General features: G+C 54.4%; 4 protein-coding genes across 4 annotated transcripts; 1 reads left to right on the forward strand and 3 right to left on the reverse strand.

Annotated features, from left to right (window-relative positions):
- Positions 1–785: 785 nt before the first annotated feature.
- BU26DRAFT_206302 (ketoacyl-synt-domain-containing protein) lies at positions 786–8,135 on the reverse strand. Its single transcript, XM_033820595.1, has 8 exons — positions 7,612–8,135; positions 6,394–7,544; positions 5,985–6,250; positions 5,770–5,925; positions 5,539–5,599; positions 5,479–5,488; positions 2,613–5,421; positions 786–2,563 (listed from the first exon to the last, which is right to left on the reverse strand). The coding sequence occupies exons 1-8, from the start codon at positions 7,899–7,901 to the stop codon at positions 908–910; spliced, it is 6,399 nt and encodes a 2,132-aa protein (XP_033675481.1). The 5' UTR covers positions 7,902–8,135; the 3' UTR covers positions 786–907.
- Positions 8,136–9,098: 963 nt separating this feature from the next.
- On the reverse strand, positions 9,099–9,906 carry BU26DRAFT_611579 (uncharacterized protein). Its single transcript, XM_033836074.1, has 3 exons — positions 9,514–9,906; positions 9,250–9,446; positions 9,099–9,202 (listed from the first exon to the last, which is right to left on the reverse strand). Exons 1-3 carry the CDS (start codon positions 9,655–9,657, stop codon positions 9,148–9,150), a joined length of 396 nt encoding a protein of 131 aa, XP_033675482.1. The 5' UTR covers positions 9,658–9,906; the 3' UTR covers positions 9,099–9,147.
- Positions 9,907–10,674: 768 nt separating this feature from the next.
- BU26DRAFT_206329 (cercosporin toxin biosynthesis protein) lies at positions 10,675–12,376 on the reverse strand. The gene is made up of 2 exons (XM_033820596.1): positions 11,818–12,376; positions 10,675–11,770 (listed from the first exon to the last, which is right to left on the reverse strand). Exons 1-2 carry the CDS (start codon positions 11,977–11,979, stop codon positions 10,697–10,699), a joined length of 1,236 nt encoding a protein of 411 aa, XP_033675483.1. The 5' UTR covers positions 11,980–12,376; the 3' UTR covers positions 10,675–10,696.
- A 146-nt stretch (positions 12,377–12,522) lies between these two features.
- Positions 12,523–14,152, forward strand: BU26DRAFT_572667 (beta-lactamase/transpeptidase-like protein; the record flags this gene model as incomplete). The annotated part of the gene is made up of 5 exons (XM_033834257.1): positions 12,523–12,640; positions 12,701–13,542; positions 13,695–13,747; positions 13,893–13,974; positions 14,027–14,152. 5 exons carry the CDS (start codon positions 12,523–12,525, stop codon positions 14,150–14,152), a joined length of 1,221 nt encoding a protein of 406 aa, XP_033675484.1.
- Between the last annotated feature and the right edge of the window lie 927 nt (positions 14,153–15,079).

Consider the following 15,079-nt stretch of genomic DNA (forward strand, 5'->3'; position numbering starts at 1 on the left):
AGGTCAGCCCAGGAAGTTGAAATGCGACAGGGTGTGAGCATTCTCGGCTTTCGAGAACAAAGACGTCTTGCGGTCTGTCGTGTATCTCAACTGCAATTTGAACTTGTATTGGAACCGGAGAGTGTGATATATTCGTCGTTAGATCTGATATTGTGAAACACTCCCGAGCCACCGCCGAAGTGCCAACAAAAGTCCGAATTAATGTAGACTACGAACTCGATATTATCCTGGGATACCTTGTGGCGTCCAGCAGGTGTCGAATCAGGCTGAGTACCACTCCAGCTGCCCACTCGAGGCTTACTACGGCTCCGAGGATACACGTTCGCCACCGCTGCTTAGTGAAATCGGTGGGAATGGTCATCAACGTGTCGGCCTAATGCTATCGGTGGGGTTCTTCAATGTCGTCGAAAAGACAAAAGAAAGGATTTGAAGCGTCGTGCATCCAGAGCGCAATGAACGGCGGCCTACATGGCTAGAACGGATCGAAATGCACACAGTCCTTCTTCCATAGTGGAGTAGACTAGACATGCAGACCCTTGCAACATCGGCAGCACAAGAAGTAGATGTTCTTTCGGGACGCGATGCGAGGGGATGTTCATGGAGTACACTTTCCATTTGGTCTAAGAAACATCTAAGTAGCTACGCCCCCAGCCTACCAGTCTAAGTCTAGCTCCGAATGCCGAAGAAACTAAACACTAAGCTACGTCACTCCAAAATCGACGCCAACATTCCGATGATGCAAAGAAACAAGAGAGGTATAAGGTGAGAGAAAAAAGACTGCCACGCCCGGGCGACACCGCCTTCCCAAACGATGCCGAGCGTCAGCAGTACAAGAAGAGAAGAGTCATGTACATGAAGAGTGACATAACAGAAAGAAAAGAAAAGCTTACAGACAAAAGACAATCGCCTATACCATAGCGCTGGCAATGAACTGGCTCAGCTCCTTCGCCTTCACACCCTCCATCATGGTGAAGTGGTTCGCTTCCTTCATGCTCGTAATCTTCACCTTCGCCGCACCAACAAGCGTATCCCAGCCGTTCGGCCCAAGGTCCGCCCTGTTGTTGAGCAACCATTTCATTTCCCGTGGGTCATCGGCTCGCTCCTCCGGTCGTGGGATACTGCCGTCCTTGCATACACCATCTTCGGCCCAGATGACGTGCACTTGGGGCGCCTCGCCCTGGAATGGCTTGGCCTTGTAGGTGTCGAGAGCGTCGATGAAAGCGAGGAAGTGCGGCAGCAGCCATGATGGCGGGGGTGCACCGCCCTGGCCGAAGAGGTTGATGCTGTTGAAGAAGTCGTAGAGGCGCGTGGGCAGCTTCTCAAGGCCGATAGGGTTCGGCGTGTCGAGAAGGATCAGCCGCTCAACCTTCTCACCAGCGCGAGTGAGAACCTGTGCGGCATCGTATGCGCAAATGCCACCTGCGCTCCAGCCACCAAGGTAGTATGGACCGTGGGGCTGGCGGCGTCGGATCTCATCAAGGTAGGGTGCCGTGAGGTCAGAGAGTCCGCACTTCATGTCCTGGGGCGTCTTCATGTACGGGCAGTTCAGTCCGTACACGGCGGTGTCGGGTGCGACGCGGGGCAGCGGAGCGTAGGAGGTCGAAGAGCCGGAACCATCAGGGAACAGAAAGAGCTGCTTGGTAGCAGACTTCGGTGAGCCCTGGAGAAGGATCGAAGATGCGCGGGGGAGAGTCTGGGCGGGCTTAGACTGGAGAGGGATTGATAGCTCCTTCACAACAACAGAAGCGGTCTCAGGGGGCGAGTTGTCAGCAGGAGAAGCCGCGGCAGGCGGGGCGGACTTCGACTGGATACCGAGAGCAGCTCCGATTGCGTTGAGGCAGTTGTTGGCCGCGAAGAGATCAGAGGGCAGGTCCATGGCGTGCTCTTCACGTAGACGGCCGAGAACGTTCAGCGACAGGAGAGAGTCCATGCCAAGCTCACTAAGGTCCAGAGTTCCAGTGATCTCAGCCTCCTTAACGCCAATCTCCTCGGCAAGGATGCGGCGAATAGAGTCAATAACGCCAGCATCGTCGCCCTCGATGGAGCCTCCGCTGGTGCTCGTGGCATCTCCAGCTTCGGATTCGGTTGCAGGGGTAGATGCATAGGAGGAGCTGATCTCAGAAACGACCACAACATCCTGAGCATCGCTGTTCTTGTTAAGGAAAGAAACTAGTTCCTTGACGGTCGGGTAGTCGTTGAAGAGAGAGCTCCCCATATCAAGGTCGAGCTCCTCGCGGTAACGGCCAGAAATGTTGAGTGAAAGGAGAGAGTCGACACCAAAGTCTGCGAAGGCCGCCGTTGGGACCAGGTCGGACATAGAGACACCGACCTCATCGCAGATGATGTTGAGGGCCTTGTCAGCAACGCTTGGGCCAGTGGATTTAGGGGCCGGAGCAGGCTTCGCGGGCTTTGCCTGGAGCTTCGCAGCCACAGCGGCAGCAGGAACCGGCATAGACTTCGCCGCAGGCTTGGGCGTGGCGGCTTTGGCGGAGGTAGCCTTCGGCGCCACCTTACCAGCACCTGGCAGGGCGAAGTCGAGGACCTTGCGAGGAACACCTTGGAACTGGAACCAGTTAGCATGCGAGGCCTGGTGGGCTTTAGGATGGGCTCACCTTGACGCCTCCATACATGGCGACGACGGTCTCGCCATCGAAGATGTACACATCACCGGCGTGCATAGTGCCGCCAATGTTCTGCATCTTGACATAAGTCTGGTAACTCTTCTCCGCTGAGAACCTCTCAGCAATGCGCAGGGTGTCCCAGCCGTGGTTGATGTACACCTGGACCTTAGAATCGGTGTTATCATTGGCGTTCATGGTGAAGCCAGTGACCTGACCAAGACTGTCGATCCAGTACGGCGCACAATAGTACTTGCCGTTGGTCGGGTCGGCCTGGAACTTGACGCGAGTAGAGGTCTCGAGATCATCGCTGTTCATGACAATCTCCTGCATGCCCTTGTATTGCTCGTTGTAGTTGACGAGCGCACCGAAGAGCTTGTAGGCCATGCCGCGCTTGATGAGGTTGGTAGCGCCATCATCAACCCCGCGGTGCAGAGCATCGATGCGAGATCGGATGAGGTACGAGTTGCGCTTCCAGTCAGCCGCCCAGGCATCGGGGTCACCGAGCTTGACCTTGCAGTTAGCGTGGTCGGTAGTCATCTTACCCTGCTCGTTGACACTGTAGATGTGGACTGCAATCTCCTTCGCAGACCAATTAGCAACAGCAGAGGAGCGGAAAAGCTGCTTCTCTCCGGTAGCGATCAGAGGGTTCTTGACCACCATCTCGGCGACATTCATCCCGGTCTGAGAGGGCTTCGACTTGCTGTTGTGGATGAGATAGTCGGCGAGGGTAAGAGCAACGTCGGCCCAGAGCGAGGATGGGCAGAGCGGCGTGCCATTGACTTGGTGACCCGTGAATGCTGCAACAAGGGTAGGGTCTTGTACATTTGACTCCATGAGCACAGAGGGCTTCGCACCGTCAAGGTTCTCCTCGATCATTCTCTGCACCGAAGAGGTCGACAGCTTGGATTGGACAGGCGCTGGAAGGGCGGCAGGAACGGGCGCCGGAGCATCGCCTTTGGTCAGGCAGAAGTTGTTGTTGTACTGAATCCAATAGGTCTTGCTATCCCAGTTGTAGGCAGGGAGCTCGATGACCCTGTGTGACATCTTGAAGTCGCGATGGTACTCATTCCAGTTGACTTCAATGCCTCCTAGATGGAGACCCGCAAGACTACTAGAAAGGACGTCGAAAGAATCCTTGTTCTTCTGCAGCGATGGAAGAACGACCGTTTCACTGCCGACGATGGATTTTACCATACCACTGCAGACGGGGTGCGATCCGAGCTCAACCCACAATGTCTTCTCGGTGATGATGTTGGTGTCAAGAGCGGCATTGAGCCCAGAGACAAAGTCGACCGTCTCGCGGCATGCTCGGCTGAGGTAGAGGTGGTTCAAGACGCCCTCACCCTCAACAACTTCACCGAGGAGCGGAGAGATGAATGGAACAGCGGGCGTGGCGAAGCGGATCTTCTCGGCTACGGCCTCAAAGTCGGAGAGAATCGTCTCAACCTGAGCAGAGTGGAACGCGTACGGCACCTTGAGTTTCGTCGACTTGAACTTCGCACTAGCAAGCTCCTCGGCAAGAGCATCGATGCAGTCGTTTGCGCCACTAAGAACCAGCGCGTTCGGACCATTGATGCAAGCGACTTCGCAAGGCTTGCCAACAAGGTGCGTGCCAACCTGAGCCAGCGAGGTCTGAACTGCGAGCATGGAGTGGGTGCCCATTGAGCATCGAGCGACAAGGAGCTGCGCCCTCTTCCCGGTGAGATAGATAGTGTCGCTCGCAGACAGAACACTAGCAGCATTGAGCGCGGCGTACTCGCCGAGACTGTGGCCGATGATAGCGGAAGGGGTTATTCCCCAGGAAGCCCAGAGGCGGGTGAGTCCCATCTGCATACAGGTGGTGCCAAGCTGGGCAATGACGGGGCTGACGTTGTCAACATCATCCAACGAGCCATCAATCAGAGGCAGAATGCTTGGGAAGCCATGGCTCGTGCCGATGCGGTCGAAGCGTTGAATGTCGTTGCGGAACTGGGCGAAGTTCTCGTAAAGCTGCTTCCCCATACCAGACTGAAGCACACCTTGACCGGTGAAAGCGAATGCAACCTTGGGCAGCTTGGCTGGGACCGGCTTCAAGTCCTGGCGTTGAGTGGCATCCTGGAGCTTCTTCTTGATGGTGGTAATGTCGGAACCAGTCACCATGATGCGGTGGTTGTGATGCATCCGACGAGCGGTGGTAGTGTAAGAGAGGGCCGGAAGAGAGGTAGTCGGGTGCTGTTCGAGGAAGGTGACGAAGGATTCCAAGTTCCTCTTGAGGGAGAGGATCGACCGCCCAGACACTGCAACTGTGTGGGTCGGACGCGGATCTGGCTTCGCATCGCGGTAGGCAATCGGAGCGTCTTCCATTAGGAGCGCGGTGTTGCCTCCGGCCGCACTGAAGTTGTTCATGAAGACCGTTCGCTTGCCTCCCTCAGGACGGTGCCAAAGAGTCGGTTTGCGCGCGATATGGACGTTACGAGCTGCAAGGTCCGGGAAACTGTGATTAATTTTGGTCTTGATGCCACAGTGAGGAGGAATCTCGTTGTTCTTCATCATCATCAGCACCTTGATGAGAGAAGCAACGCCTGAGGCAGATTCAGCATGTCCGATATTTGCCTTTGCTGAGCCCAAGTGAAGCGACTGGGCAGGTCGTCCGCCTTCTCTGGGCGCGAAGACCTTGAGGACTGAACCCATTTCGACAGCGTCCCCGGCTTGAGTGCCAGTACCATGCATCTCAATGTAGCTGACGTCGAGGGGGTTGACGTTCGCAGCGTTCAGCATCTTGTCGAAGATGAACGCCTGAGCTCCGACGTGCGGACGGGTCCTGATGTGGCGGTACGATTAGAAAACGCTCAGTGTTTATACTACGGCGTTGGCTTACATAGACTCAGCTGACACAATCGTTAGTTTTCTGCGGAAGATTAAGGATGGGACGACTAACCTTCAGCACTATGGTTCGTGTATGCACCTAGAATGACACCGTGGATGGGATCACAGTCGGCCTGTAAAGGTGAGGGTATACTTAGCAGATGTCTTAAATTAAAGGGGGCGCACGGTGTGGGGGAGGGGAAAAAGAGGGGGTTTCCCCACTCTTCAGCATCTCCAAGCTTTTTACCTGCTGAAGGCTGCCAGGCAGAGCTTTCCGCAGGTAAAGACCTAAGCCAGTACGTACCTCTGCATCCTCCAACCTCTTCATGATTATCGTGCCTACAGCGTCAGCACGGCAGTATCCGTTGGCGGCATCGTCGAATGTGTTGCAATTGCCAGTGGTAGAAAGAAAGTGACCTCGATCCAAGCCAGCAAAGTTGTCAGGATTAGTCATCACGTTCTAATAAGGAAGCGTTAGCTATATGACAAGGGGAGAGGTGGGCAAGATTGTGGACGTACCGTTCCTCCGGCAATGGCAGTATCGCAATCACCTCGCCAGAGGGAGTTGCATGCGGTATGGATGGCGGCAAAACTGGAAGAGCAGGCTGTATCAACACTGAACGAAGGACCACTGAACTTGAAGTGGTAGTTGATGCGACCAGGGGTGAAGGCTCGGTTACCGCCGGGGATAAAGTATGTGTCGACGTTCTGGCCAGAGTTGACCTCTCGCCAATCGTCGCTAGTCATGCCGTAAAAGATACCAACGCGGTCGCGCTGCGTAGACGCTAAGAACGGTTAGCTGGGTCCTTTGCAAAAGCTAGATGAATATTGATGGCCCTCTGAGATACTGCGGCCTCCTCTTTACATAAGAAAATGTTTCTGGCAATTCAAGTGATAAGGGGACGTATTAGCAAGATCCTGGACATACCAGTACGGTTGGGGACGAAGCCAGCCATCTCAAATGCCTCATAGGCAGTGGTGATGGCCAACCGCTGGCCCGGGTCAGCATTCGCAGCTTCACGCGGGCTCATGTTGAAGAATCGGGCGTCGAAAAGACCTGGTTCCTCAATGAAGCAGCCGTGCCGTACGCGAGAGGTGTTCTTCTTCTTGCCGGTAGGATCATAGTGGGCATCCACATCAAAACGATCCTTGGGGATCTCGCGGTGGACGTCCTTCCCGAGGTGCAAGATCTCCCAGAACTTGTTGGTGCTTGCAGCATCTGGGAACCTTCCGGAGAATCCGACAATGGCAATCTTAGATTGCTGGGCGCGAGCATGAGGTTGCGCGCCCACGTTGGTATTCTCCGCGTCGATCTTGACGCTGGGAACGCCGGCTTGAGAGAGAGCGGCGGCAAGGTGCTGTGAGCCGTTGGCGATGAAAGGCATGATGGTGGCATAAGTCACGCCAGTCTTCTGCAGTTCAGCCGCGGTGCCTTCAAGCAGTTTATCCCAACGAATGGGCTCCATCAAGATCTCTCGAAGGGCAATACGCAGAATGTCGCCGAAGGTGGCAGCTTGGACGACCTCGCCAGTGACGCCGGAAAAGACTGGAATCTTCGGTTGGTAAGAGTCAAGGATCTTGTTGTCGCTAGAGGCAAGGATGGCCTCCACGTCAGCTTCCGAGTAGAGATGGGAAGTGTGATATGGTGCAAAGACTGAGACTCTAGCCGCCTTCAGTTCCGAGAACGGTGAGGTCTTGGCCACGGTGTCTAGGACAGACGGAGGGCCACTGATAGTCACGTTGTTCGGCGTAACATAGCTGATGTATGGCCGAGATGCGTGCGGGATTCCCTGGTCCTCCTCAAACGCATCTAATGCCATGTTGGCGCGCTGCGCGGTGAGCGGCACAATCATGGACCATGACTGATTGCCAGCTCCTGGCTGTTCGATATCATCGCGAACTTGGGTGGTTCGTAGGCCGGTGCGGAAGGCCATAAGCACAACCTCGATGGCCGCTGGGAAGAGCTCGGCCCATGTCTGGCTGGTGCTGATGGCGGCAGAAGAAAGAAGACCAGTGCAAACACCAACAACGTGGCTTTCGGAAGGGGAAGGGTACTTCTGCGTGCTCTGGCCATAATGACTACCAGCTGTTAGTAATCGCGTATTGGGGGATCTTAGATGGCTTCAAAGCAAAATGAGTGACGCACCTAACAAAAGAAGCGAGTTGATTTAGGGTGTGGAATGCGCTCTCAAGGGCTGGATTCTTAACTTTCGACTCGGTGTGGCGCGCCAGAAGATCCAGGAGGGAAGTAAAGCGAGGGAACTGATCCTGGAACGAAACGGGGAGCCTGCTGGTTTCTTGACGCAGGGCGAAGAACACTCTCTCAAAGAAAGTAGTAAGAAGAGCGTTGTGCTTGACTGAAAGGAGACGCTTGAGGGAAGCTTGGGAAGAGGTGGTCTGGTCTCCGAACAGGAGGACTTGGGAAGATTTGTCCATTGTAGCTAGAGAGTGAATCGAGTCGTTGGCTGGATATTGGGAAGGTGGGAAATATACAGACAACGATTCGAAGACTGCTAGCGTTTATTGACTGGAGACAGACAGGCCTGTGGTTGATGAGTGGGATGCGGAAGAAGCACATACTCCTGGGCGCATCATATATAAGAAACTGTAATAGAAGAGGTACCTGAGTTCCGATACAATCTGGTATGGCGAAGCCCGGTCACGAACGTAGAGTCTCCGGTATGCCAGATCCATGGCAGCGCACCTGTGATGTCGTGGACCGAGTGTGGGCTGGGTGTCCTGGAGGCTTCGAGGACGTTTCCTAAACGGGCAAGGCAATTGCGGCTGTGCCAAAACGTCATTCGTGAACGGAGCGTTGTAACCCGATTAACGCTGCCAGGAAAGCTTCGCGTTTCTTGGGATAGCGAGCCTCAGCGCAGACGTTCCGGTCAGATCTATGATTGGTCAGCATGTTGTGTCGCTCTGCGATGGTTTGTCGACAGCCAACGGATTCGGTACCCGAACAGCGCCGACACGTGAGGGCGACTCCAGCTGTAGAAGCCACCGGAAAGAAAGTGACGCGCAGTGCGCATCGAATCTCAAAACAAGCGGTGGAAGTCTGAGAATAAGCTTCTTCCGAAGGCAAGCAATGATTTGCTGGAGACACGCGGTCGGTGTGGTGCTAGTAAATGCAAAGGCTTTCGAGAAGCTCGGATAGAACTCCGCAAGGGATGAGCGCGATTTTGTAATGGCTGGACACCACATAGCCCGGCGAAGGCGTTGCATTTCGTCTTCTTTCTCAACTCCAGCCGCCAAAATGAAGATTCTGGAAGGTCGGCGTGGCGCTGTCGCTGGAAGCTTAAAAGCCTGCGTCAACTGCGCTCGAGGAACACCCTAATCGCGACCCATATTGGACGATAGATTACGTACGGCCTCTCATAGAATGACTGCGAAGAAGAGTACGTGCTTTGATACGTGCTGTTTGACAAGATGGATTCTGCTTGGCCAACGCCCCGAGCGATGAAGATGAGGGAGGAGTGCAATGGCATGAGAGATTTGCGACACGTAGAAGGGGCTTAGTCAGCAAACCACCTTCAACATGCATATGGTCAATCACAAGGAGACATCATTCTAAGTTCCAAACCTTCAAATTCTATCCAAAAACTTGTGTACAGAAACGTCTAAACTCCATCCCTCAAAAGCAGCGCAAATACCAAAGCCATCAACAACCTTCCGTCCATCTCTAGCAGACGACTTGGCCGTTCTGGACATGATGCTCAATCCAGCCGATGGTCATCCTGTACCTGATCAATATAGATACCAAGACTCTACTCATGTTACTCACTTGGACCGTTTAGTATCAGCAAAGTTCTCATGGTCCGGGATGCACTTCGCGATATACTCCGGATCCGCCTTCATCTTGACAAAGCACTCGGTATCCGGAAAAGTAGCCTGGACGATGCAGTCGTAGTCGGCCACATTGGCGAACTGCGGGTCGAACAGCTTTTCCATCTCGGCGCGAGTGTTGTTCGTGTTGTGGGACTGGGAAGGGGATTAGCAGTTCGGGATGTGGATGGGGGTGCCTGGCGGGCTTCAATGGGAGGCATACCATGGAGAAGCTGAGCATGCCATACTTGGCCATGAGGCCCTTGACGAGCGGCCCGTGGATTTCACTCATGTAGTGGTGGTAGTCCTCCTCGGACATACCGGGCTTGCGGTAGGCGCAGACGGTCCAGGCGAGAACGGGAGCCATGGTGACTGATGGTTTCTAGATGGAGAGAAATGAGCTGGAAAGGGATGAGAGACGTATGAGCTGTCTGAAAGGAGATGCGCGAAACGAACACGACTGGAGGTTTGAAGCAGGAGACTAGAGGATTTAAGCAGCTTCAACACTGCCATCGGTCAAGCCTCAATGTCAGGGCGGCGTGGAGCCACCTGGAGTGTTGGCAACAATGCCCTCGCAGTATTGTCTCCGGTGCTTCGCTCTCCAAAACCCATCTTGTTTGTGCTCCCATACCCATCATCCGAAAGAGCTTCTACCATGGCTTCGCTCACCGAACTGCCTCATCACCTGTGGTCTCATTCATCGGGCGTGGGTTGAGATGAGAACATCGCCTGTCATACGCACACCGCCCATTGACAGGCGCAATCTTGACAATGGGATGGGATAGGATGTTGTAGGATCGAGAGAAGGGACGGGAAGGCTTCACGATACCGGACCAAGCTTAGACGCTAGTCCCAATCTGGCTAATCCATCAGATCTTACGTCCCGGAGGTCGCTCCTGACTGCGAACCAATACCAAATATCAACTCTCCCAGATGAGTGGAGTCTCAGAGCAGGAAAAGGCTCAAGTCTACAACTGGACTATTTGATACCAAACGAAGGATGCTCTGCCCTCTCTCACACTGCCTCGCTGGCTTAGCCCTAAGAAATCCACCAGTGGGCGTTTTTGGCGACCACGTGCAGGTAATTGCTTTGTAAAAGAGGACCTCACGAAGCTGCGAGATATAGCTTCAAGCCAAACAGACGTGGGCCCAAAGGAAGAGAACTCCAAACTACACGCAAAGCTTTCCATCAACACGACAGCTGGAGGCCTTCACGACTCGTGGTCCCGTATTTTTTCATGCATCCCCACTTGTCACCATTTACAATAGGCAAGAACCATATCGAAGGATTAGGAAGATAACCAGTTCTATACGCGATACTAACATGCACACAGAAGCGCCCACACCCAATCCCGTACACTAAACCATCAGACTCCCAACACTCTGCTCACCGGCCCCAGTGCAATCTAGATTTCCAAAATCTCACATTGATCAAACGGCGCGTGCCCAAACATCTTCTTCCCGCCAAAATAACTCCTCTCAATGCTCTTCCTCGCATACACCCTCATCTTTGCCTCGTACTCACCCAAACTCTCCTTCTTGATGCCGCCAGTTTGCAGGCTCTCTGTTAGAGCAGCAGCGTCCATGATCGCAGTAACAGCTCCAACGCCCCCGCAAGGGCTCATAACGTGGACAGCGTCGCCGAGTAGAGTGACGCGCGGGTTCGTCTCCCAGATGGGGATTTGGGGCTTCGCGGTCGAGATGCGGAGAGCGGAGGACTGCTTGATGTCTTGGTGCTCGAAGAGCGCGCGGAGCGAGGCATCCCATTCCTCGGTGAGCTTCAAAGAGAGTTCAGCGGCTTCTTGGCCGTTGAGGGTGAGCAGCTTCTCGGTTGAGAGACCGAAGACGTCGGAGCGGGCAATGAGCACCCAGTACACGTAGTCCTGGGGCGCTTTGTGCTTGTACTCATTATCCACGAAGCGGACCGGCTCGAGAAGGCAAGTAAGAGGCGTCTCATCGATATCCAGGGTCTGCGTCATGGGCGTCTTGTCCAGAATGAGCGTCATCCACTTGTGCGCGCGGGCGTGGTATTTCGCCATGAACTCCTCCGTCATGGGCGTCTTGCCGTAGATGCAGCGGCCATTCGTGTCAATGGGCTTGTGGTCGGGGAGGAATTGCTTGCGCACGGGGGAGCGGAAGCCGTCTGCGCCGACGAGGAGGATGCCTTGCTCGGAGGTACCGTCTGTGAAGTGAGCGATGACGCCCTCGTCGAGGATCTCGTAGTGCGTCAGGGTCTTGCCGAAAGAGACGTCCTCCTCGAGACCGCGGAAGAGCAGAGATCGCAGGAGGGTACGGTCGGCCAGGTATGGGACGAAGGATCCCCCGCGCAGACCTGGACCGGCGCGAGAAGCGATTAGTGCACCGTCTGGGGCGTTGATGTTCGTCTCGCCAAACTGAGTCTCAGCGCAGGTCTTCTCGAACTCTTCCCACATTTCATCACCCATGACCGACTTCAAGGCCATCGCGCCTTCATAGTTGATCTGTTTTGAGTTAGGTCGTATTTCTTGAAGGAGAACGGTGCAATCACCTTGATCCTGTATCCCTGTGGGCGGAAAGAAGCCGATGGATCCCGCTCAAAGACATGAAAGGGAATGGAGTTCTTCTTGAGCCCCTGAGCAAGCGAAAGCCCACCCAGGCCCGCGCCGATAATAAGGACGCGTGGGGGAAGCTGTGCGATGGATGGCGACATTGTGGCAGAAGAGATTGCGATGAAGAGAAGGAGCGAGAGGTGTACTCGATGATAGAAGACTTAGGCGTGCCAAAGGAGACCTTTAATATTGGGGTTATCGTCCGTGACTTGATGTGTACCATTGTTCCCGCGCGCGCGCTCAGCTTTAGTAGTTCAAAAAGTACGAATTGATGGTTCGACCGGATACTAAGGCGCATTCCGACCTCTCAAGAATCGGACCATACTAGAATGATCCAGCAGCACGAATAACTTAGATTTCAAGCAGAATTACGATATCCGAAAGCATAGTCGAAGTGGTGGTGGGGAAATCGTTGTCTACACGGTGGCTTCGGAAACCGAATCAGGTACTACTGGCGACCCCTACACAGCCGTCAGCAACGAATCAAACTACCCGAAGATGCGCAACATCATATACAGCTTGGCATATATGGCTCAAGTGCCTTTCGTGAGAAGTCTCATTCCACGGTCAGGTCACTTCTGTTGTTATTCTGCTCGCCCTCCAAACTACTTTCTCTCGTGTCTTCGTCTAACACGTCGCTTACAATGGGTTCTATGCCAGAGTTGACTTTGACGGAGGAGCTCGATAGCATACTGGAGAAGTATACATCCACTGTTCCGAACCACTTGCGAGGCGCTGCGTTCTCTGCTGTCAACAAGAATGGTGCGACTTGTCCAACGCCTTCAACAGGTCCCATGAATTGACAGCGCTAACTCACCGCAGGCGAGATCCTCTACTCCAACGCCAAAGGCAGTAGCTCCATTACCGAGCAAGTGCCCCTCCAGCTCGACTCCACCATGTGGATAGGTTCCATCACCAAGCTGCAAACCTGCATGGCGTGCATGATCGGCATCGAACAGCGTCTTTTCACTCTCGATACCAACGTGCGATCTGTAGTCCCAGAGCTCAAAGAGATTGATCTCCTCACCGGATTCGAGGACGGCGACTTTCCCAGGAAGCCTATCACCAGGCCCTGCAGCAGCCCGATCACCCTCCGCCAACTCCTTACCCACACGTCCGGTATGATCTACGACTACGGTCACGACGGCTTGAAGGAGTGGTCTGCGTACCACGGTATCGAGGATAACACATTCTCTGGGACGTTGAGGGGATACCAGAAGCCGCTCATCTACGAGCCGGGGAACGGATGGGCCTATAGCCCTGGTATGGACTGGGCTGGTCGCTTGATTGAAGTCACTTCCGGGCTGTCTCTTGAGGAGTTCCTCAAGCGCAACGTTTGGGACAAGCTCGGCATGGCCAGCACGACGTTCCGTCCGGACCTCCGCCCCGACATCCAGGCGCGTAGAATGCAGATGGCGAGCCGCAACCGCAAGACGATGACCATCACTAAGGGCGTAGTACCGCAGGAGGCGCAAGGCTCATTCGCACCGGATTGCTGCGGTGGCGTCGGCCTGTATTCGACGATTGAAGACTGCACGAAGGTCCTACAAGCGCTCATCAGCAAGGACCCAGCCTTGATGACAGCGGAGAGCTATGATATGCTTACAAGGCCTCAACTTCCAAGCGACAAGCACTTCCTTGAAGTAATCCGCGGCGTCGGCCAGGTACGTAGGTCGCGTACATACTCTAGCAGGTCTTACGTTCAGCTGCGGAAAGCTCATCCTGAGGGTCTTCAGCAGGTGAAGGCTTAAGGCATGCATGCTAGAGTGTTCCCAACCCCTTCCTATCTGAGACATCCGCTAATCTACGTTTGCAGGGGCACTTGGGACAGACCTGGGACAAGAACGCTGACGGAACGTTCGGCTTCGGGTACGTCCGTGGAGAGTACACACCCCAGCACGTCTTAACTTTCAACTGCGGAAAGCTCCTCCTAGGGCCTTCAGCAAGTAAGGCAACGTGCTAGAGTGTTGACCATCCTCCCCTTAATCTGGGACATCAGCTAAGTGTATCGCAGGTCATCGATCACGAAGCAGGACTTCGTTGGGCGGAGGAAGGCTATGAGTTGTAACTGGAGTGGCATGCCGGGCACACACTGTGTAAGATCGGGCCACTACGGCGTCGGTTGGTAACGCGCTAATTTCCCTGTAGTGGCTGGATAAGGCGACCGGTGTTGGCGGTATGCTGACGACGCAAATTCTGCCGCCGGGTGACCCTATGGTGACGGAGCTGCTGCTGGAGATGGAGAAGTGCCTGTACAGACATATCCGTGGTTAGTTTCCTTCTACCCTCTCTAGGCGGGGCTGGCGTCGAGCGGGCGTCAAGCACTTTGGAGTGCTTTTGGCCAGCGGACCCTGCCAAACCATCCCTGTACTCCGTATGAATATACAGTTCGTTGTGAGATGGAGCCTGACTCTTCCATAATCGAGTAGGTGCTTCCCCTTCCTCTAGTGAGCCGCTGCCTTTGCCGACCACAGTGGGATATTCGCGGAAACGAGGTATACAGTGGGTTCACAATCGGCGGACGACGCGCTTCCCCTGGCCGGCTAGGTTCTCGATCCGCCATTCGCTTTTTGGATGATTCTAGGCCGTCGGCATAGCTATCTAATCGGTGAGGAAGCTGGGCGGTAGCCCGACCGAGAGCGGAGTGGGAGCAGAGGCGCGAGGGAGTCAGACAATCTTTTTCCCCTTCTCCTTCTTTCTGTAGTCGTGGAGCGTTCAAAGGCAAAGTTAAGTTTCATTGAAAAGTGGTTCGTGGTGGCGGTAGGGGAGTGAGCGAGGAAATTCCGCGCCAAGAATGCGCAAAAATGCGCAACTGCGCGCAGAGATCGACACTGTATAGAACTTGCCTATCTAGGCAGTTTGACCCAATGCCACCCATTCTCCGACGCCACTCCCTAAATCCTTCTGAAATTATTCTGAAGATAGCAGAGAGCATTAGAAGTCAGCTTCAGCACATACATTAAACGCTAAAATGCTGAAACGCCCTCTCACGATGTGGAGTCCTCCGGATATGACGGGGCACGACGCACGGCGCGCACGTAACATCTACCCGAGAGACGTTCCTAGGTGCGTACAATAGCATGTATAGTTAGCTATACGTACAATCTTACCTATATGACAAACCCTCAAATCTCTACCGCAAGATGCGCAAGTCACTGCCTCTGCGTTGACCAGAATCGTGCCCCGCCATGCCACCTTCCC

This window comes from Trematosphaeria pertusa (genome assembly GCF_010094035.1).
Source record: "Trematosphaeria pertusa strain CBS 122368 unplaced genomic scaffold BU26scaffold_29, whole genome shotgun sequence".
Classification (NCBI taxonomy): domain Eukaryota; kingdom Fungi; phylum Ascomycota; class Dothideomycetes; order Pleosporales; family Trematosphaeriaceae; genus Trematosphaeria; species Trematosphaeria pertusa.

Coding starts and splice junctions, on each gene's coding strand:
- BU26DRAFT_206329 (XM_033820596.1), bottom strand. CDS start 11,979: ATGTCGCCATCCATCGCACAGCTTCCCCCACGCGTCCTTATTATCGGC. Junction 11,771..11,817: donor CACAGGGATACAGGATCAAG/GTGATTGCACCG, acceptor AACTCAAAACAG/ATCAACTATGAAGGCGCGAT.
- BU26DRAFT_611579 (XM_033836074.1), bottom strand. CDS start 9,657: ATGGCTCCCGTTCTCGCCTGGACCGTCTGCGCCTACCGCAAGCCCGGT. Junction 9,447..9,513: donor GCATGCTCAGCTTCTCCATG/GTATGCCTCCCA, acceptor TCCCCTTCCCAG/TCCCACAACACGAACAACAC. Junction 9,203..9,249: donor GCTGATACTAAACGGTCCAA/GTGAGTAACATG, acceptor GATCAGGTACAG/GATGACCATCGGCTGGATTG.
- BU26DRAFT_206302 (XM_033820595.1), bottom strand. CDS start 7,901: ATGGACAAATCTTCCCAAGTCCTCCTGTTCGGAGACCAGACCACCTCT. Junction 7,545..7,611: donor CAACTCGCTTCTTTTGTTAG/GTGCGTCACTCA, acceptor AACAGCTGGTAG/TCATTATGGCCAGAGCACGC. Junction 6,251..6,393: donor CTTCGTCCCCAACCGTACTG/GTATGTCCAGGA, acceptor AACCGTTCTTAG/CGTCTACGCAGCGCGACCGC.